The following is a 23,409-nucleotide window of genomic DNA, read 5'->3' on the forward strand; positions in this document are numbered from 1 at the left end:
TTGCATCTGGAAATAAGATTTGACTTCACTGTTGCACATGACAGCAGTGGAAAAGATTTGTCTGGAACTTGTCATATTCTGTATCGCAGCATTTACAACCAACATTGCATAACAGAAAGTTAAATAGCTAGTGACGAAAACTGTCAAATCACCACACGTGGTTAGACTCTAAAGAATGACGTATTGAACCCTTTCCCACTCAGAGCCAAAGTAGAAATGGAAATGTGCATACAGCATAAAACTAGAACAGCCTGTTCAGGTGTTATGCTGTTTTCTGCTCTTCAGAACCATAGGGTTGGAAATGAAGCCGTATAAAATTGAATCTAGTAAGAAAGATCTTTAATTAAATTTCACTTTCTACGTGTCTACAAATGAGTCAAAATACGCATCTTAGTGGTAAATGGTTAAAATATCTTAGGAGGGTTGTTTGGATATTGACATGCGTCAACAGTCGCAGTGAACCATCCTGACCGGTGGACCATCCGGACCAGTGTACCATCCTGACCAGGATAATCAGAGGCAGGGGTTTAAAACAAGAGAAATCTTTAAAACAGAACTCCCCAAAACGGTAACATGCATATAATGGCTAGCTGACTTTATCTCCACGCGCCTCTGATATCACGTATATTTTTTAGAAATTTAAGATACAAAGACGTCTGGAAACTTGTATGTTTCTACAACGCGACTGCATGCCGGAAATGGACTCACGTGTGCTCTTTATGGAATGATAAAAGTTTTTCCCTCAAGGCCACATTTTGCTTTTACAAGCAACAATAGTAAACGTGTCGGTGTCGGCGTTAAATTGAGTCACGTCCTGAAAAAAACTGGGCATAATGCATGTGCGTAAAGTGTATTCACAGATTAGCCTGTGCAATCCGCACAGGCTAACCAGGAACAACACTTTCCGCATTTACGACATTTTTCGTTTAAATGAAGTATCTTCTTTGCAAAAATCCAATTTAGGCAGAAAGTGTCGTCCCTGATTAGCCTGTGCGAATAGCGCAGGCTAATCTGGGACGACACTTAACACACATGCATTATGCCTAGTTTTCTCAGAACTCGACTCAATTGTACGTCATGTCAGTAAACGATATTTCATTCGTGGTACCATGTAAAGATTGTTAATTAATATTATCACATATTGCTATATTGTTATATTCATATATAATTGGTTAAAAATTGCGAAAATAAAATGTTAACATTGAAATGGTACACTAGTATGATCGCCTTAAACGACATTGGTATATATCACGTCAAATATTTGATTGCCTCGATTTTATTTTATATTAACGTTTCAATTAATCATGGATTGGTGAACCTAATTAAATAAATGTGAGAACGCATATAGCTCATGGACAAATCCAGCTCTGCATTGATTTGTAAATACCATTTGTGACATAAAAACAAACAAATGAAATAAGAGTGTTTTGTTTTTCTAACAAGTGATCCATATACGAGAGCGCTGATAAAATATATGGATCAATTTATTACATTTTGACGTCATGTAACATAATTACATTCTACCATGCGGAAAAATATTCATATTCGAAAACGGCTTACGAAAAAATTCCTTTTTGCACGCTTTATCTGTGTTACCAACAGATATAACTAAAAAATACACAGTTTTCCCAATTTAATAATAAAGCTGTACTTTTTATTCGGTTATATAGCTGTAAAAAGTTTAAATAATTCATTTCTGTAAGCTAGCAGCATACATGAATGTTAGCATTGAATACATGCTTTTGTGTATCTGAAGAAGCGGAAGTTTGTCACACTATTTAAATAATTATTTTTTCGGCAAAAATCTAAATGAATGCATAAAAATCAGCATATTACATTTTACTTAGGTAAACAGTCAATGAACGAATTTTAAAGTTTTCATTATATAAATCCAATCCTTACCTTCAAAAGATAACAAATCGGTTGTCCAGTGGTCAGTTATTTAAACAACAAGTTAATAAATGTCCACTTTATACATAAAGTTATCAGTTAAAAATTACTTCGATCTAATAAATGAATGAAGTGTTGGTAAAACTTTTACGATATATACCCTATGAATAATCCAACAATATATACGTTGGATATGTTTCACAGGTTGTTACAAAGAGTCTATCTAACGTAAGTAAGTTATAAAGATACAACCTTTTAACATATCAAGCAACATCAGCCGTATAGCCTAGTTGACATTTTACAAATTCTCGGCCAATTACATCAAATGTAAATAATCAATTACCATGCTGGACATTGCGACAAGCTGTACTCGATCAACAAAAATGTTTGATGATCGGTAATGTAAGCTTATACATTTAAGTAGTTACGGCGTTTAAACAAACCTAACAGATTAAATTTGAAACAAGTGTCGTCGCCCTTTTTTATACATGACCTGCTAATTTGCTATATAGAATAATGATAAACAATTCAAAACGAGTACAAATTTTCAAGATGTATATATATTCCTAGTACAGTACATGTATTCACTGTATTATATATTGAATGCATATGGCTAAGAAAGCTTTTACTACTCTTACTTATTATTATTATCCTTGTTCGTTTATTGTGTGTAACAAAACTGTTCCCTATCGCTCTTTTCATTCACTTATTCTTCTACTTCGCCTTCCATACATGTACACAACCTCATGCAAACCCCAGAAAGCAATCATTAAGCCACGCACAAATAGGTCACTCGTTTATTTATTATTTTAGCCAATGACGTATTTTCATGGTATATTCGGTGAATCGCGTTTCCAAAGATTTCACAAAAGTAATTTAGATTTTAGCAGTTTTCGTAGAAAACCGGGCTTAATGGATGTGCGTAAAATGTCCTGCCACGCAGGCTAATCAGAGCTACTTTACGCTTTTAGGTCAGAATATACCAAATAGTTTCCCGCTATAATTAAATGTAAAAGCGACAACTTTAAGCCAAAATAAATTCAACATTTTGCACATAGAGACCCCCATAACCTTTTCTTAAAGGCCATTATAAGCGGAATCGATTTATGCAATAAACAAAAAGATATGTCATGTACAATGCAAGAAATAACTTGACAAAAAAAACAAATCGACTGTTTTTGCAACTTTTTTTCGGCCGTTTCTAAGTGGAATGTAACCTTAATCAGTGCAATGGTTTACTATAGTCTTCAAGTTTATCATATTTCAGGGATTCGGTAGTGAACACCTATTCATGCCCTATAATTATCTCCGAAAGATAACACCCGAATAGTAGTAAAAAGTGTAAAAACATGCCTTCCTGTCAACAATGATATTTTCTTAGAGAGTACAGCCCTACATGAAACGGTTATTTAGTATACTGTTAACTTTAAAGATATGTTTGTTTAAAGAAAAAGGCTCTATTACACCTAAATCAAAACAAGAGCACCGCATAGCGGGTGCCAATGCTCGGCTGCGGGTGCAGTTTTGAATAAATGAAAGCTTGTCAGAAGTTTTACATTAGAAGTCACAGTGACCTTGACCTTTGACCTAGTGACCCAAAAATGGGTGTGGCTTGTAGAACTCATCAAGGTGCAGCTAAATATGAAGTTTCAAAGTTGTATGTAAAAACTTTGATTTTAGAGCCACTGTTACGGTTTAAGCACGACGCGGACTGCGGGCGAGCTGGCTATGACAATTCCTCGGGGTTTCTCCTCAACTAGCCGAGCTACTAGTAATTAGGCGGAAAATGTCGTACCTGGTTAGCCTGTGCGACCTGCACAGTCTAAACTGGGACGACACTACGCATATGCATTATGACCGGTTTTCCCAAAGACCTTCTTTTTTAAATTATCGTGCAAACACGTCGCTGAGATATGTATAGATCAAGGCATGTATGTTAAATAAACCCTTCAGAAACTGAATGCGATAAAAAAAAGTTCCTCTCATAACAGGGGGTGTGGGTAGAGAATGGAATGATTATTTCTTGAAAAAGAAAGTACGGCCATGACCTTGTGTACGTTAGATATATATATATATGTACATGTATATATATAACGCTCCGATTGTACTGTACCGCAGTCTTACTAATGTTATGTTATTGTCCCTAAACTAGTTAATGCAATAACTTAAAAACATGTGTGCATGCTTTTATACTAATAGAATATCCACTATTATGGCATGGATATTGCATTTCAAGGCTCGTGACTCGCTTGACGTCATTAAATGATGACTAAAAATCCTTGGCGCGTAATTATTGACAGCGAACATGCGACTTTGACAAGAGAAAGTAAGCTCCAATTTCAAAACTTTATATTACAATTGACAGACAACTTGAGTACCGAAGAAGATATGACGCACGTTGAAAAGCTGTTTACTTGACGTGCACCAAACTAGTGAAATTGGATGCAAATACCTGTCGGGTCTAAGTTATTTTAATGATAACACGCGTTCGTTGTCAGAATGAAATGTATGAAATCAACACTCCTGTGAAAAACAACAACACGTACATTAATACCAACTTATTCATTTCACTTTGTTTTCTCTAAAGTACATGCTTACCGTACATCAATTACACACGTTTTATGTTGAACATGCAAAATAGAGTAAGCGCAGTGTCATTGCCACTGTCGCAAATATACATTTTCATTAAAAAACAAATTTCCTTGTAACCTGTAATATAGAATATTACACTGCTTTCGTTATGTATATTTTATGACAAAATATAGTACATTATTAACTTTATGTGTGCCGAACGTAGTTATTATTTTGCCAATTACTATTAGGTTCGATAACTTCTTTTTAAAAGGTACCTTAAAGCTCCACTCCCAAACTACTAAACAAATATTTGCATACGTATTTTTTTTCTAATGGGAATCTTACTAAATAAATGCCAGAAATCGCACTGGAATAAAAACAAAAAGAAACAAGTCAGTGACGACCTTCCTTATACATTCTGTTCACACGACAGCTCATGGTGCCTCATGTGTTAAAAAAGCACAGGAGCCATCTTCAACACCATATGCCATTTAAGTGCACGAATACCCACAGCAACACGCTCGGTGTTATTTTGCGATTTTCTTGTCTTTTTTTTTTGGGGGGGGGGGGTATATTATTTAACAAGAGCACCGCCTTGCGGGTGCAGACCGCTCATCTATTTTCTTTTTAAAGGTGAAGGGACTCTCATTTTCAATCACAAAGGAGGGAGGAGTGGAGTGAAGAGGGGTGTATAGTGTGGGGTTGTGGACATTTATTACATTATCTTCCAAAAAAGCGAAAAAAAAAAAAAAAAAAAAAAAAAATCGGGGGGGGGGGGGGTATAGTGTGAGGGTGTGGTGATAATTTGTGAGATGATCTTAAAAAAAAAAAAAAAAAAAAAAAAAAAATCAAAAAAAAAATTTGGGGGGGGGGTGGGGGGGTGGGGTGGGGGTATAGTGTGAGGGTGTGGTGGTCATTTGTGAGATGATCTTATAAAAAAAAAAAAAAAAAAAAAAATTAGGGGGGGGGGGGGGAGGGGGGGAGGGGGGGGGAGGGCACGGGGGATGGTTTGGGTGAAGTCTATTGTGGTATGTCAGGTAAGAGTAGTTTCATCAAAGTATCAATCAAATCTAATCATAAATAAAGAAGTTATGGCAATTTTAGCAAAATTTAATAATTTGACCTTGAGAGTCAAGGTCATTCAAAGGTCAAAGTAAAATTCAAGTTGCCAGGTACAGTAACCTCATGATAGCATGTAAGTATTTGAAGTTTGAAAGCAATAGCCTTGATACTTCGAGTGGATCGAAACACAAAATTTAACCATATATTAAAAGTTACTAAGTCAAAAAAGGGCCATAATTCCGTAACAATGACAACCAGAGTTATGCAACTTGTCCTTTTACTGTACCCTTATGATAGTTTGTGAGTGTTCCAAGTATGAAAGCAATATCTATGATACTTTAGGGGTAAAGTGACCAAAACATAAATCTTAACCAAATTTTCAATTTTCTAAGTATAAAGGGCCCATAATTCCGTCCAAATGCCAGTCAGAGTTACATAACTTTGCCTGCACCGTCCCCTTATGATAGTTCATAAATCTTGCAAGTATGAAAGCAATAGCTTTGATACTGTAGGAATAAAGTGGACCTAAACACAAAACTTAATCAAATTTTCAATTTTCTAAGTATAAAAAGGGCACATAATTCTGTCAAAATGCCAGTCAGAGTTACATTACTTTGCCTGCACAGTCCCCTTATGATAGTTAGTAAGTGTTGCAAGTATGAAAGCAATAGCTTTGATGCTTAAGGAATAAAATGGACCTAAACACAAAACTTAACCAAAATTGTCAATTTTCTAAGTATAAAAAGGGCACATAATTCTGTCAAAATGCATGCCAGAGTTATCTAACTTTGCCTGCCCAGTCCCCTCATGATAGTAAGTAAGTGTACCAAGTTTGAATGCAATAGCATTGATACTTACTGAGAAAAGTGGAACTAAACGCAAAACTTAACCAAAATTTGCAATTTTTTAAGTACAAAAAGGGCACATAATTCTGTCAAAATGCACGCCAGAGTTATCTAACTTTGCCTGCCTAGTCCCCTCATGATAGTAAGTAAGTGTACCAAGTTTGAATGCAATAGCATTGATACTTTCTGAGAAAAGTGGACCTAAACGCAAAACTTAACCGGACGCCGACGCCAACGCCAACGCCAACGCCAACGCCAACGCCAACGCCGACGCCAAGGTGATGACAATAGCTCATAATTTTTTTTCAAAAAATAGATGAGCTAAAAATGACCATTTGTTATAAAGGAGTGTGCGTTTATGTCATCTACTGCAGTCTCACTAATGTAGCGTGTATTTTACCTTCCAGCCTTTTATGCAATATCTTAAAAACGCGAGACTGTGTGTATGTATTCTTTAAGTATTTTTGTTCAAATATAAATAATGTCATCTGTTTCGTGAATATTGCGTTCCAGTCGATGATGGTTGACTCTTTTGACGTCGCATATTTCAACATAAACTGACACTTTGAAATGCCTACCGCGTAATTTTCGACAGAGAATAACGCACATTTGACAGTTGAAATTACGATCAAATTTCAAAACATCATATTAAAATTGACAGACAACATGCCTAGATAATGCACGACGAAAAGCCCGTGAGTTGACGTGCATACAACTAGCGAAATAGGATGAAAATTATGTGCAATATGTTGTCGTCTTAACAATTATACCTAAAACAATACTTATTGGAAAAACAACAATAATTATATTCATGACATGCTATATTCATTTCGCATTGTTGACTCTAAATAATATGCATACAAGTACATCACACAACAGTTTTATGTTGAACATGCATACATAGCAATGTCATTGTCGTTGATATACATTTTATTTAACAACATTTCTTATAACCAGTAAAATATATAATATTTATTTGCAATAATACTGTATTTTTTCTAAGAAAAATATGGTATTGATATATGCGTGAATCACTGCTGAAACCAGGTATTCATTTGCCCATGTTTTATAACTTCAAAAACTTTAAGAAAAGTCACCCTATAGCTCCACTCCCAAATTACTTGTAAAAAAATATTTGTTGAAATCTCTTATCATACTCATCAAATGCAAGAAATCGCATTTAGGAATAGGAACAATGTAAAAAGAAATAACGACTTTTATTTTATGCTTTGCGGTGGTTTATAGAGAACAAGGGACAAAATTGTCACAAAACTAGGTTTTCATTGTGAAAAAAATCTGATAAAGGGAGACAACTCAAACTGAACTTTTGAAATGAACAAACAAAATTAACCCCCTTTGTAAGTTTGTTTTAAAATAAATCTATTTTTAGTCGTGGCGACCTTGAAATTGGAGATATTGACGTGATTCTTTCGTGCGACACACCGTCCCATGATGGTGAAGAAATGTGCCAAATGATTTTAAAATCTCATAATGAATGACATAGTTATAGCCCAGACAAGCTCATTTATGGCTATTTTTTACCTTTGAACTCAAAGTGTGACCTTGACCTTGGAGATATTGACGTAATTTTTTCGTGCGACACACCGTCTAATGATGGTTAACAAATGTGCCAAATGATTTTAAAATCTCACAATGAACGACAAAGTTATGGCCCGGACAAGCTTGTTCCGCCCGCCAGCCAGCCAGCCCGCCTGCATTTACCAATCTAATAACCAGTTTTTTCCTTCGGAAAACCTGGTTAAATATAAGTGAAATAAAACTGATATTTCACTGTTTTTAAACAGTGAAAAATAACAGTGCACTGTTTTACTGTGAAATGACATCATTTTTTCGACGAAATGAGGTCGTAAATCCAGCGTCATTATCCAGTTAAACTCTTTTACAATATAAATTAACGGTGAAAAAAGCAAAAAATAAAAAGAAAATGTTTTTGATTCGATGGGATATCGATTTTAATTCACTCGCGATCATACAAAATATATATTTTATATGATCACTCGTGAAATAAAATGGATATTCTATGAATCCAAAAAATATTCTCTATATCTTATTCTTTCTATACACGCGACGGCTAATGATGGCTCCTGGGTAAATTAAGTGAGTATACTTAAAGTGTACCAAAAGAACACTGAAGTAAATAGCATTGGCCCCAGGCATATTCTAAAGCAAATATTATCAAAAGACATTCTCTCCAACAGATAATTACCTGTAATTTAGTTTCATTAGAACTACAGTATGGTCTTTAATAATAGCATTGAATTATTTCCGGTGAACTGGAAACTTAATGCCAATGCTCGGTAGGTGAGCCTATTTTGCACTGCAGACGTTGCGTTTTTTTCTCTTCAAGAAAGTGGTATTTTATTGAAAAATTCAATATTCTGCTTTCGCAAGCAGACGAAGATGTATGATAAAAATGTAATGAAGATGAATCGTGAGCAACACAAGAGAAACAATAATAGAACAAAACAAAATACCACAATAAAAACAAACCAATAAAATATATTTAAAAAGAAAACAATCAAACCAGTGAGTATATTTAACACCAATACAAGTCTATAATATGCAAAAAAATAAATATATTTAACACATTGTATTAATTTTTTTTTTACAAATTTAATGTTGCTTTTATTTTTTGTTAACATTTAAAAACAAAATAATTTTCATTACCGGTAACATGTTAGCATGAACCCATTTAATAAAAAGTATATACAACAATTAATACAATAGATGCATTAGATAACCAATAGTGTTATAAGTGATTGTTTTTGTTGTTCAAAAAACTGTAAGCCAAAATACAAATGCAGAATCTGTCAAGACACCATAGTCATCACAGGAGATTTCAGCAAAAACAGGCAAGAATTAGATACTGTGTTCAATAAATGCATACCCCGATCACACCCAGCAAAAACCTGGTACAGCTTTGATTGAATGGCCCCTAAAAGTAAGTCTTAGTCCGAATGTAAGTCAATTTTGGCCAAAAGAAGGTCAGGTCACACTGCACAGGCAAATCTGGGATGACACTTTACGTACATGCATTAAACCCCCTTTTCACAGAGCACAGCCAAATAGAAGAATCAAAGCTTAGTATTAAGACAAAACGTGTAATATTGGGTTAACCAAGACTTTGGACCTTTTGAATAAGTCTAAGCCAACAAGTTGTTTCAAGTCAAGGTCATGAGGTTGTGGATGCATTTTTAAATCTTCAAAGACATCCTTCATGCAAGAATCAAAGCTTTGAATGTAGTATTATTGATGTGAGAAGAAACACGTCATTTTGGATTAGCCAAGAATTTTGACCTTCTGAATAAGTCTTCGTCATTATGAAGGTACATAGCATCGTAAAAATGATGTAAGGTCATTTTTGTGTGTTAATGTCTTCAAAGACACCATTCATCCAAGTATAAGAGATGTTTAACAATAATTATTCATGTGAGACAAAATGTTCATTTTGGGTTAACCTAGTAAGGATGGACAGAAGGACAAAGTGAGGAACTGTAAAACAAACAGGCAAATGGCTTTATGCCTATCAGCATCTGCAGATGCTGAAGAAAAGCTACAGCAGTATAAAAATCAACCAGTAGAAAAAAGGCAATCATTTTCGTATGTTTGGCAAAGTATTAGCATCAAACTAATAGAAGTATGCAGACATCTGTCAATCCCTTCACAATGAATATAAGTTTGACCTCTGAGTGATTGACAAGACTTATTCAGGCTTGATTAGTCATTGTCGGCTCAGGTACTACTGAAATGTACCCTGGGTACGGAAAATATACTGAAATGTACCCTGGAATTCTAACGCTAGATTGGTCTTTTTCGGCTGTTGAATTAATTATGTTCATACAGTATTTATGTCAATATTCTGTAAAATGGCCTCAGTATTATCAAAACTCCTACTCAAACAAGATATGTGTTTGTCAGAAACACTATGTCCCCTATTGCGCCGCTTTGATTTTTTAATTGATTTTTTATCATTTGGCAGGTTCAGATAATAATCTCCCTGAAAAGCTTATTACTTCCCTTGGATTTGTTTTTTTGACCTCCAAGGATGACCTTGACCTTTCACCATTCAAAATGTGCAGCTCCATGAGATACACATTCATGCCAAATATGAGGTTGCTATCTTGAATATTGCAAAAGTTATGGCAAAATGTTAAAGTTGGAGCAAACAAACACACAAACCAACCAACCAACAGACAGGGCAAAAACAATATGTCCCCCCACTATAGTGGTCGGGGACATAAAAAGCACATTGAGGCAGGTTTTGTCCAAAGAGTTACGCCTTTTACAACATAAGATTTTGGATGAGAATGTAAACTCTGGTACAGTCTAATTGGTCGGGAACTGGTTAGTATATTTTCGTACCCGGGTTCCCATTTAAGTACATTCAAGTATACTAAAAGCCACACACCTTGAAATGAAATACATGGCATAGTAAATTTAAGTATAAATAAAAAACATATTTTATCTATGTCAATTAGAATATATCTGGTGGTTACAAGGCAGAAATCTGTCTTTTTTGTGCTTTAAAAAAATAATTGCGTTTGTCGAAATGGACGTATACGTCTAGAAATCCATAGTAACTTTCGGTTTTAAAAGCGGTACCGTTTGAAAAATAATAAAATACTTGCTAAGTAGGCTATAGATTTAATTTTATCTTAGATGATGCCAATTAGAATATATCTGGTGGTTACAAGGTAGAAATCCGTCTTTTTCGCGCTTTAAAACTTAAAAATAATCGTGTTTGTCGAAATAGACGTACATGTATAGAAATCCTACTTTTGGTTTTAAAATTAAAAAAAAAAATTAATAACTTGCTAACTTGGCTATAGATTTTATGACAATTTTGCATACTTTTAAATTGCATCTATATGTATTGATTAACATGTATTTCATTTCAAGGTGTGTGGCTTTAAGAGGAGGGGGTACATTTAAGTATTACCCAAGCTGACAATGACCAATCAAGCCTATCTCTGATTCTCTTAGTCAATAGTATAAACGAGCCACTCTCTGAGAAGACCTGGCATGTGTGTAAAGCGTCGTTCAAAATTAGCCTGTGCAGTTTTCTGATATTTATTCTGATGAGGAAGTCCTTCTTATTCTTAGCAAAAATCCTGTTTTAGCAGAAAAAGTGTGCAACACTTTACGAACGTTCATAATGCCTTTTTTTTCAATAATTATATATTTGAGCCGTGCTCTATGAAAAGGGAGTTTAATGCATGTGCGTAAAGTGTCATCCCAGATTAGCCTGTGCAGTCCACGAAGGCTATTCAGGGACAACACGTTCAGCCTTAACTTGATTTTTGCAAGGAAGAGAGATTCTTGAAACAAAAATATCCTAAAAACAGAATGTGTTGTCGACACTTAACGCACATGCATTGAGCCCCCTTTTTTACACAGCACACAGCATGGCTCATTTCTATCATTATGTCTAAGCTTTAATAACAAATAAAGAAGGCTTACATATCCATCAAATCAAAAAACTTAACAAGGTACCAGTACATGTATGCTTCCACACAAGAAATAATTAGAAATTTAAGGTTGAGTAAAATTAGGAGGTAGAAATTGATGCAAATGTCCAAGCCTTATATATAGTCGCAGAGGTTTTCAGCCTTATATAACAGGGGCCTATTAAAGGGCCCCTTCCCAATTGAACATTTCTTTAAAATCATGCAGTTTTCCCCAAAATCCTAACTAACACCAGCTTTTTCATTTCCCAAAGCAGTAATTTTAGCGAGAATTCTTCCCAAAATGAGCAACTTCTTCCCAAAATACATAGGCTAGGGCCTCTTCACAATGAAGCGAGGAAAACCCCTGCTTAGTGTCTACAATTATATGCATCAACATTTAATTTATTTCACTTTTTAAGTCACACATTAAATCCAACTAATAAAAATTATTGGGAGTATGTGTTAACATGTCACAAAGGAAAACAATATAGAAATCACACTTTAATACATTGAATGTGTTTCTAGTAAATAAGCAACCCGACTTCAACGGAATGTCAAATCTTAGTCAAAGATACAAATTCCTGGTACTTGTTGTTAAAGAAATGTTCTGTTCCTTTGAAAAGCACAAGACGTTTGTTAAATCACACATTCAGTTGAAGTAAGCACAAAAGAGCACATTGTACTGTGAGGATAAGATTTCATATTTAAAAGGCTTGAAATAATACTCCCATGTACCTTTACCACAGAATATATACACAAGCAATACTCATAAGTACAAGATTTACAAATTTATATACTACAGCGGCAAGAAAATATAAAAATATCCAACCACTATAACCACTAAAAATGATATAAAATAAATATGGGCCTGCTCTTTGAAAAGGGGTTTATTTTCATGTGATTAAACCCTCTGATAACAATAAACAATTAAACATGTGTCATGATTATGCTAAAATACTACATTTCAGCGCACTTCCACTTCATCCAACACTTAGCAAAACCACCACTAACCAATAATCTGGAACCATACATTCATATTCAAGTTGTTATTTCCAATGTTTACTCTTCAAAAGGAGGTTGACAACTGTAGGACAAAGGAATATTACTCCTTATGAACAAACTGTGTTCTTTACACAATTTCCGGATTCATTTTCTGTTTTACACTTTCTGCATCCATAATCTATTTAAAAAGCACCAACAAACATACAATAAATAGTAAAATTCTTTTACCCATATGGTTACATCATGTTTAAATGAACAATATCTTTTATCATCAAAAATTTGTTTACTGCTAAAACAATATTCATTAAACAAACGTGACACTTTACAATTCACTACAAGGTGAAAACATTACTAGTACACAGCCTTTCCCCCCAAAGACCTTAAAGCATGGTGCAAACCTAATGCCTGAATTCCACAAATCAGGGATATCTATATACCAGAATTGTCAATTTAGGAGTTTTCCCTGTAGTTAAATTTCAAATAAATAGTATCTTCCTTTTAGCTCTGAACTTTTATGCAAATTAATATAAGAAAAAAATCGAACCAATTGCTAACCGTGGATCACCATTCATGTGCCTGGGCTAAATACAGGTGCATATAGTGTCATCCCAGATAAGCCTGTGTGATTCGCTTTTATGGTATTTTCAATTTAAAGGAAGCCTGATCCTATAGAAATTTATATTTATGCAAAAAGCAACGTCCTTGATGACCATGTGTGGACTGAACATGCTTATCAGATAGGACACTTTAGGCACATGCATGACCCGTTTCCAGAGCGCCCACCAATATAAATTACGGCTTCCAAGTTGGCTTAACATTAATATCGTATGAAGTCTCCACAGTTACTGGTCTGGTATTTGCGGACGCTGGGCGCCGGCCTTGCCTAGACGGGGGACGACCATCCAACGTCCCAACAGACGAATACTTGGCGCTTAATGTTGAGCCTTCACGCGTGAGTTTAGCATAGTCCACAGGGGAACACAAGAACGGTCGAGGTCTTTTTGATTTTTCTCCCCATGGTGCATCAAATGAAGGCTCTTCTAATTTGTGTCCAAACAGCATCTCATCACAAAATGACGGCTTCTGTTTCACGGGCCTGTATCGATTAAGATCTGCATGGTTTGTTGACCACATTGAGCCTTTGAAACCCTTTTGGTCTGAGTGACTAGTAGTAACTGACTGACGGGGGTCCGGGGCCCACAACATGGGCCGCATTTTTGGTTTCTTTTTTTCAATCTTATCCTGCGAAGCTGTTGACCAGGGGGGTCTGAAAATAAAAGAATTAAATTAGTCGCGTTCTGAGAAAACTGGGCATAATGAATGTGCGTAAAGTGTCGTCCCAGATTAGCCTGTGCAGACTGCACAGGCTAATCTGGGATGACACTTTACGCACATGCATTAAGCCCAGTTTTCTCAGAACACTACTCAAATTTTTGTTATTACACTGCAATTCCAATATTGTCAACTGTGTCCAAGACGCAAACCTGCGTTTTAAACAAATCAATGTTATTAGCTTTGATTTAATAATGTGTACTGAATGTTGCCATATGATGTTATCATTCACCAATACATGTATATAAATGTATAGGTATTTTTTTAACCTACTTATTATGGGTCAGTTAGATAGTATTTGTTAAGGAACAAAACTTTTAACACTTGAATGAAGCAACAGTTCAGTATCATCTGTGATTAACTGTTTACCACAGTCACACATGCATTTTGATGCGTTTGTAGACCCTAAGGCTTAGAGAATAAAATAAACTTGTAAAATCTATCTGATAAGTGTCAAGTTTTAAAGGCTTAATTTATAAAACCTTAGAAACTGATGAGCAGCTTATAGCATAAAAACTGAACAGACTGCGAGTTACCCACAGGCTGTTCTGGTTTCATGCTAGTTGCACCAAGATGGACATCATTTTTATTATATCACTTTTGCTTTTTTTTAACGATTCAATGTAGGTCTACGCAAATTGTATAGTTGATTTGCAGATGAAACATTTATTAATACATGTACATTTTTCATCATTTATTAATATGAATGTAAAACTTAACAATATTTAAAATATGCAGATAAATGTTCAAAATAAAAATGAAAGCATATCATACAATAAATACAAAACGGAATCCTTAAAAAAAGCTGTTGATAATTAGTTGATAAAATGATAATAAAACATGATGATCAAATACCCTAAGTTGCTCACCAAATAAACTGTTCGTAGCAGGTAATGTTGATAAGCTTTCACTATACCAATTCAAAGAGAATGTTTGTTGCTTTTGGTGTATTACCTATTTGTATTTGGGCCATGCTCTGTGAAAAGGGGGTTGAATTCATGTGCATAAAGTGTTGTCCCAGATTAGCCTGTGCAGTCTGTACAGGCTTATCAGGGACGACACTTTCCTCATTTATGATATTTTTTGTTTATAGAAAGTCTCTTTTAAGCAAAAAATCCAGTTACGGCGGAAAGTGTTGTCCTGGATTAGCCTGTGCAGACGTCACAGGCTAATCTGGGATGGCACTTTACGCACATGTATTTTTACCCTACCTGAAGAGGACCTCACTGTCACTCCGTGTGTGATGAGACGTAAACAGCAGCTCGTCCACGTCTGAGTGGTCTGCAATGACCTTGTACCCTGACCTGGGTCGACCTGAAGACGGGGGTCTAATACCCACGACTGATGGGGGCCGGCTCCCTCGCAGTTCTAAGTCAGCCATAGGAATCAGATGTGAATCTAAATAATATCTGAAAATCAAAGAGATGTAAGCAGTTATGAGTCAACTATGAGAATAATATGTGAATCTATATTATGTAGATCTATCTTGTATCTGAAAAATCAAAGGGATGTAAGCAGTAATAAGTCAGCCATGGGAATCACATGTGGATCTATCTTGTATCTGAAAAATAAAAGGGATGTAAGCAGTAATTAAGTCATCCTTGGGAATCACATGGGGATCTTTCTTGTATCGGAAAAATCAAAGGGATGTAAGCAGTAATAAGTCAGCCATGGGAATCCCATGTGGATCTATCTCATATCTGAAAAATCAAAGGGATGTAAGCAGTTATAAGTCAGCCATGGGAATCACATGTGGATCTATATACAAATGTAATATCTGAAAATCAAAGGGATGTAAGCAGTTATAAGTCAGCTATGAGAATGATATGTGAATCTATATAATATCTGAAAATCAAAGGGATGTTAGCATTTTTAAGACAGCTATGAGTATAAGTTGTGAAGCTATATACATGTACTTGTAATATCTAAAAAAAAGGATGTAGCAGTTGTAAGTCAATCATGGGAATCCCATGTGGATCTATCTCATATCTGAAAAATCAAAGGGATGTACAATGTAAGCAGTAATAAGTCAGCCATGGGAATTACGTCATGTGGATCAATATCATATCTGAACAAGAGTGCCAAACTGTCACAAGATACGCCCGTTTGTTGTACTATGTAGTTATTGTGCATGTGCTTGTATATGCTTTTAAACATGAATTGTGTGCTATGCTTGTTTTAATATCTTAAATTTTAATATAGGTCTGCAATGCTTTGTTTTGTACAACTTATAAGTGTATAATATATGTTTTAATTATGAACTATGTAAAAAAAAAAATCTCCAATATATTTTTTTAGGTATATTTCCCTTTGTCGTATCTGTGTGTAACTTACAAAAAATTATGATTTTAATGAACATTTTTTACTTAATTTTGTGTTTTATATGCTCTAAATATGTTCTTGTAGTATAAATGCTTATATAATATGCTTAATCTTTCTTTCTTTCAGCTCAATATACACTTGTTATATATATACAATTGTTTTGTCGGGAAATAGCTCATGAGCTAATGTTTATTGTTATTCACATCCGACGTTAAATAAAGATTCTTGTATTTTGTATTCTTGAAGGTTTTGGACAACTTGACAACTTTACCATGACCCATATTTGAACTTGACCTACATATCATCTAGACACAGCTTGGTGAAGATCAGATGAAAACTACTTCAATTAGAGAGCAGACACCATGCTTAATGCCTGAAATGCACTAAGTGACCTCATGATCTAGTTTTTGACCCGGCATGACCCATATTTAAACTTGACCTAGATATTGTCTAGACACAACTTCTGACCAAATTTGGTGAAGATCGGATGAAAACTACTTCAATAAGAGAGCGGACACCATGCTAAATGCTTGAAATGCACTAAGTGACCCTGTGACCTAGTTTTTTACCCTGCATGACCTATATTAAAACTTGACCTAGATATTGTCTAGATACAACTTCTGACCAAGTATGGTGATTATCGGATGAAAACTACTTCTATTACAGAGCGGACACCATGCTTAATGCTAGAAATGCACTAAGTGACCCCGTGACCTAGTTTTTGACCTGACATGACCCATATTTGAACTTGACCTCAATATTGTTTTGACCAAGTTTGGTGAAGATCGTAAGAAAACTATTTGAATTAGAGAGCGGACACTGCTGTGGACGCCGCCCGCCCACCCACCCGCCGCAAAGGTGAAACTGTAATACGTCCCGTTTTTTTAAAACAGGCGTATAAAAATCAAAGTGATGTGACTGTCAAATCAAGCAATGGCATTAGCTTTTAAACGTTTGGGCATCAAGAAATGTACAATCAAGATCAAGATTTTTTTTATAATTGTATTTCTATTGCAATAGACCATATTCATGCTGGGTATGCTGAGACTTTGATAACAGATGGCACTTCGATACAAGATTACAACAAAAGCCATGCGCGAGAGGTAAGTTCATCATTTTTTTTTTTAAAGTTATATCATAAAGATTAGTTTTATAGACAAGGCGCATGGTCGAGTTTATAAATGGTGTATCCTTTTCTGTTGCAACGAAAAACATCACGGAAGAATGGTAGATTTTTCCCAAAAAAATAAAAAATTCGGTCGGAAAACAACATAAACTGGATGAACGGTAAACATTTCAACAAAATAAAACTACTTAGAAATATTGCAAGAAATTGTTTGCTATTCCAGCATGTAGAGTAATCACTGTGCTTCAAATACTGAAATTTTGAAAGTATTCAATGAAATATAAACGAAGATAGAGCATGTTTTAATAGGTGGTATTCATGAAGTTGCGGATACTTTGATTCCCGATATAGGGCACTTTGGATAACAGAGACTTTCAACAAATTGGGCACTCTGATAACCGTGATTTATTTTCTACCTGAAATGCATTTATGTATATTATGGCTATACTTACAAAACATTTTGAAGTACGAATCAATTTGCATTGTCAAGCCCGACACATTGGGAATCTATGCATAATGTAGTTATATACACATGTAAAATATAACTAATGGCGTTGTTCGTTTTCAAAAATCTTATTACTATTAATTTTTATAATTAATATTATAAGTGCAAATTTTAAATAAGATTAAAATGCTAATTTCTGAAGTAATATATCGCAAGTGACGACCGAAAGTAATTGTGTAAATATTAAACGTGTTTTTAAGTGGTAAATTTAGATTAAGAGAATTGAAAATACAACGCATCAACATGACTGTGTTCAATTGACTTTATTTCAGGACTCTAAATAAGGGGAGCAAGGGGTCTTAAAGCGGCCAATACACCTCATAAAATCCGTTGTCATTGGTGCTCATTAGAATCGCATCATGAAATACTTATGCGTAGCCACTAAATTAAAAAAATATTGGAAAACTCCCTTTATATTGAGCTCTACTTATAGGAAGCATTTCCCTTTACACTTCCCTTTCCCTTTTATTATCACATTCCTAAGGGATAAGAACATGTTTCGGTAATTCGTTTTTAATTTACGTCAGTACATACATTTTTATTTATTGCCTACTTACTATAGCAGCATTCCACAGCGAATTCTGCATTTCTGCTTCACTAAATAGAGTGTGACATATCTGGTAAAAAGTGTCGAGTTAACTGGAATCGAAGTGCCATTGTCTTTGAGATGATCGGTAAAAGAAGTGTCCATGAAAATTTGGCATCCGACTCTTAAAACATTTTAATTTCCTCAAATACGTTATTCAACTAAAATTTAACATGTTGTAACATAAATGGACATATTGATCTTTTATTTCGATTAGTTGGCAAGTTCTTGATTTATTTCAAAGTATTTTTATTTTGTTGAAATTCGTACTGATCATCGAATTCATGACGATTATCAATGAAATGTTATCTCTTTTTATAATCCACTGTTTTTTTCACGACTTTCTTGCTCCGCAATACGAAGTGCTATACCATTTATCGACCAAACAATGTTATGTGTCTGAAAACCAAATGAACAGAACATAAATGCAAAAAAGCTGAAGAACTCAACTCTCGCAAGTGGCTTTTGTTGTTATCTGGTATCGAAGTGCCATCTGTTATCAAAGTATCCGCATACCCGGCGTGATATTTTGCTTTAAAGGATTGTACATACAGAAAAAATAAGCTGTCCCAAGACTATTTTTCTTCTTTGATAGAATAGTGTACATTTTCTGTTCATCACATGATAGTTATTATGACAATAAAAGCTCATTAGAAGTTTAATTTCTGCACTAGTAAGTAATGCATTCAAAGCTGAAAATTTGTAAATTAAATAATAAAATGTAACCATATTGGTACCAGACAATGGAGCAGTATCCTTATTAAGGCTTGATTATTACTTTGTCAGAATGATCTCTCAATTTTGGTCAGTAAATTTTGAGGTTGCAGCGAAGAAATCCGAGTTCCTGATTTGCATTCTTTGTGATTGATTTTTCAATTTATCAAATATGATGTTACTTTGGTGAGTAAGACCTACATAGTGTCCTTGGTTTACTCTTTCAGATATTCAAACATCCTAGAGACACCACAAGTAAGAACAACAAGGTATGGCAAAAATTCCTTTCGTTTTTAGCATGTACAGGTGTGGAACAGCCTCCCAGAGGACATTCGCACAGTCAACAAATATAAAGACTTTGTACGGCTGATCCGCACCTGGACAGGTTCAAAATGTAAATGCGCCATGTGTGAGTAACCTGCTTCTCACACTTTTTGCTTGCTTGCTTGTTTTTGTCCTTCTTATATAATTTATTTATCTGTCAGTTAACCCCTTGTTTATTCTCCTTGTAATAGTGTATAACAGTTTCTTGTGTGCTTAAAAATAAAAAAATTAAACATGTATATATGTGTATATATGTGCTATGTAGTTGTTTTTCATGTTCTTAAATATGCTTCTTTATACTCCCTTGTGTATGTGTATATATGTGCTATTTATTTGTTGTACTATGTAGTTATTGTGCATGTGCTTGTATATGCTTTTAAACATGAATTGTGTGCTATACTTGTTTTAATATCTTAAATTTTAATATAGGTCTGCAATGCTTTGTTTGTACAACTTAAAAGTATGTTTTAATTATGACTTATGCAAAAACAGCTCCAATATAGTTTTTAGGTATATTTCCCTTTGCCGTATTTGTGTGTAACTTACAAAATATTATGCTTTAATTGAACAGTTTTACTTAATTTTGTGTTTTATATGCTTTAAATAATGTCCTTGTACTATAAATGCTTATATAATATGCTTAATCTTTCTTTCTTTCAGCTCAATATACACTTGTTATATATATACAATTGTTTTGTCGGGAAATAGCTCATGAGCTAATGTTTATTGTTATTCACATCCGACGTTAAATAAAGATTCTTGTATCTTGTATCTTGAATAAATTTGTAGTTTGTAGCCATGTAGGACATGACGCTCGGTCGAGCGACACGTTTCAAGAATACCGCGATTGTAATCGATTTATTTAAGCGGCACACAAATTGATCAACTTTATTGTATGCTTATTTTGAATACCAATTACATGTCAGTGCATATTTATCGGCTCATAAATGCTCAGATTTTTAAAGTTAAAACTCCTATTAAAACTAGCAAGTACCTGTTTCCATTGTAAACAATGTTTGTCATGTGCAAAATTATGCACCAATGAAAATGATCGTTATATCGAAAGGAACTGAATAGCTTTACATCTAAATAATAGGCTACAAACAACAAATTAATAGCGCTTTTAATGTCCTTGTCCACGGCCAACCTCCGCGCAGAGATTTTGACTGGAACAAGCATAGCTGGATCAAATCCCCACAATTATCAAATCCCTGCCTCCATTACCACCCACGTGATGATAGTCTAGCCACGTGATACAATAATTTTACCGTTGCTAATTTTGCTTCTTTAAATCAGGTATGTGTATTTGACAAATCCCTGTTTTAATTAAGGTTATTAATATTTAGTATTAACCTAAATTTATACACTAATTTCAAAATATTAAAGAAAAATGATACTACTTTACATATTATAATACTTATACAAAAACATAAAATTCTACCAAATCTTGTGAAGGCAAAGATTGTGAGATTTAAGGAACGACAACTCTGCGTGGAGATTGGTACATGGCATCTGAGAAAAAACAAAACTAACTATATGAATCAAGTAGAATTCACATCGCACGATGTAACAACAAACATATATTTAAACGAGTAAAATAGAACGAAACAAGTGAACCTCTTATGTCGTTAGTGATACCTTTTTTATACGAAAGCAAAATAGCTAAATCACATGCAGATTGTATAATTTAAGGTATATAAGTGCTACCAAATTTACGGACAGAAGCTTTTTGAAACCTTAATAATTAAATAAATGTATTGATTAATTTGAAAAGTTAAGAATTTTAGTCCCAATTATTGTGTATATTGATTAAATAGCAATTAATTAGAACGCATTGAACATTGTTTGTTTCCATGTGTTTCATTCTGATTTTGAGTGTTGGTAGTTGGTTTTTAAATGTGTGCATTGTTTGTTGCGATAAACAAACCATTATATTGTGGCTGCAGAATATTTGAACTTTAATATGTATAGTATCATATATCAATGGAATAAAAATGAATACATACAGTACTTAAATTGGTGCATGTCGTAAAGAAATACTATCAGTATCTTCCTTATGAATTGTTAAATAATAATCTGCAAGTATACAATATTTCGCTCATTTTTAGCGAGCCTGTTTTCGGAGAAAACCTGAGCTATTGTCATAGCCAGCTCGACGTCCGCTGTCCGACGTCCGCCGTCCGCCGTAGGCATCGTGCTAAAACCTAAACATTGGCTCTAAAATCAAAGTGCTTCCACCAAAAACTTTGAAACTTCATACGTACATGCACCTTGATGAGTTCTACACGCCACATTCATTTTTGGGTCACTAGGTCAAAGGTCCAGGTCACTGTGACCTCTAATATCAAACTTTAACATAGGCTCTTAAATCAAAGTGCTTCCACCTACAACTTTGAAACTTCATATGTAGATGCACCTTCATGAGTTCTACACGCCACCCCCATTTGTGGGTCACTAGATCAAAGGTCAATGTCACTGTGACCTCTAATATAAAACTTTAACATTTGCTCTAAAATCAAAGTGCTTCCACCTACAACTTTGAAACTTCATATGTAGATGCACCTTGATGAGTTCTTCACGCCACACCCATTTTGGGTCTCTAGGTCAAACGTCAAGGTCACTGTGACCTCTAAAAAAAATCTGACAAGCTTTCGCAGCCGAGCGTGGCACCCGTTATGCGGTGCTCTTGTTAAGTTTAAGTTTCGGTTTGCGTCAAATGCTTCTTGGTCAGACTATCATACAAATCGGTTGAATTAACATTTTGGCGGTATTTTTACAGGTTAATTCAAAAGAGTCTATTTCTTTTTTTCCAAGAAAAGAATATGCTGTGATTGAAAACAATATTGCAACGCGTACTCAATCATTTGTTTACCTTTTTGAATTTAAAAAATAAAAATTTAGTTACATAAAAATTAAAAATCGACACAATTTTATAATTTTCATCGATGTTTCTTTAGTTTTACGACAACACAATCATATGCAGACATTTATTACCTTTGATCCCTTACACAGATATTATTGCATACGAGTTTGTCCATATTTAAAGTATCACCAATAATCATATTATGTTCTGTTTTATGTAGTTACGATATTTCATAAGATAATGGTGCTTTTCTTTTAATCAGTGTTTATAATGATTCAAGCTATTTATATGATACAAATATCAGGGTCGATGGTGTATTAACTGCTGATAATATTTACTGTTGTATAAAATGCCGAAAGAAAGAAAAACACCAAGTCTGGTCATTTTTTGTTAGATACCATATCCGTAGCCAGGTGGGTGCGTTGGGTGCGTTCGCATCCAATGTTTTTTGACGAGTAAAAAAATATTTGAACTATAAGATGCACCCAACTCTCTTCGACGCAAAAACGATTATTTATCTTTTCCCGGAATCCAGTAAGTCTTCGTATATAAGCGTTACACTAATGTTGAATTCAATATGCTACCGACAGGAAAGAGATAACATTTTGATTATTATTAACGGAATATTATGCCAGCTTCCGAAAATGACGGAAATCAAACGACACCTGTCGACAATTGCCGAAGACTAATGAGTCACTGGTTAATAATTTTGCATTATACCACGATTTATAACAATTCACGATTGTACACCGCATTTTTGACAGACTGCGTTTTCTTTTTGTTATATCCCCGTACA

At 34.5% G+C, this 23,409-nt stretch overlaps 2 protein-coding genes across 2 annotated transcripts in view; both read right to left on the minus strand.

Annotated features, from left to right (window-relative positions):
• Nucleotides 1-7,174: 7,174 nt before the first annotated feature.
• Nucleotides 7,175-20,766, minus strand: LOC127857691 (RBPJ-interacting and tubulin-associated protein 1-like). The gene is made up of 3 exons (XM_052394313.1): nt 20,745-20,766; nt 15,385-15,582; nt 7,175-14,108 (listed from the first exon to the last, which is right to left on the minus strand). The coding sequence occupies exons 2-3, from the start codon at nt 15,552-15,554 to the stop codon at nt 13,634-13,636; spliced, it is 645 nt and encodes a 214-aa protein (XP_052250273.1). The 5' UTR covers nt 15,555-15,582; nt 20,745-20,766; the 3' UTR covers nt 7,175-13,633.
• Nucleotides 7,175-23,409, minus strand: part of LOC127857692 (RBPJ-interacting and tubulin-associated protein 1-like) — a 119,740-nt gene continuing 103,505 nt past the window's right edge. Inside the window, exon 3 of the mRNA XM_052394314.1 lies at nt 7,175-9,522. The gene's annotated coding sequence lies outside the window, so the exon portion shown is untranslated. The remainder of the gene's footprint in view (nt 9,523-23,409) is intronic.

Source organism: Dreissena polymorpha, chromosome 14, assembly GCF_020536995.1.
Source record: "Dreissena polymorpha isolate Duluth1 chromosome 14, UMN_Dpol_1.0, whole genome shotgun sequence".
Taxonomy (NCBI): domain Eukaryota; kingdom Metazoa; phylum Mollusca; class Bivalvia; order Myida; family Dreissenidae; genus Dreissena; species Dreissena polymorpha.

Excerpts from the sequence above, each read along its gene's own strand:
- LOC127857691 (XM_052394313.1), bottom strand. The coding sequence starts at position 15,554 with ATGGCTGACTTAGAACTGCGAGGGAGCCGGCCCCCATCAGTCGTGGGT. Across the intron at positions 14,109-15,384 it reads GACAGTGAGGTCCTCTTCAG|ACCCCCCTGGTCAACAGCTT; the intron begins GTAGGGTAAAAA and ends TTTTATTTTCAG.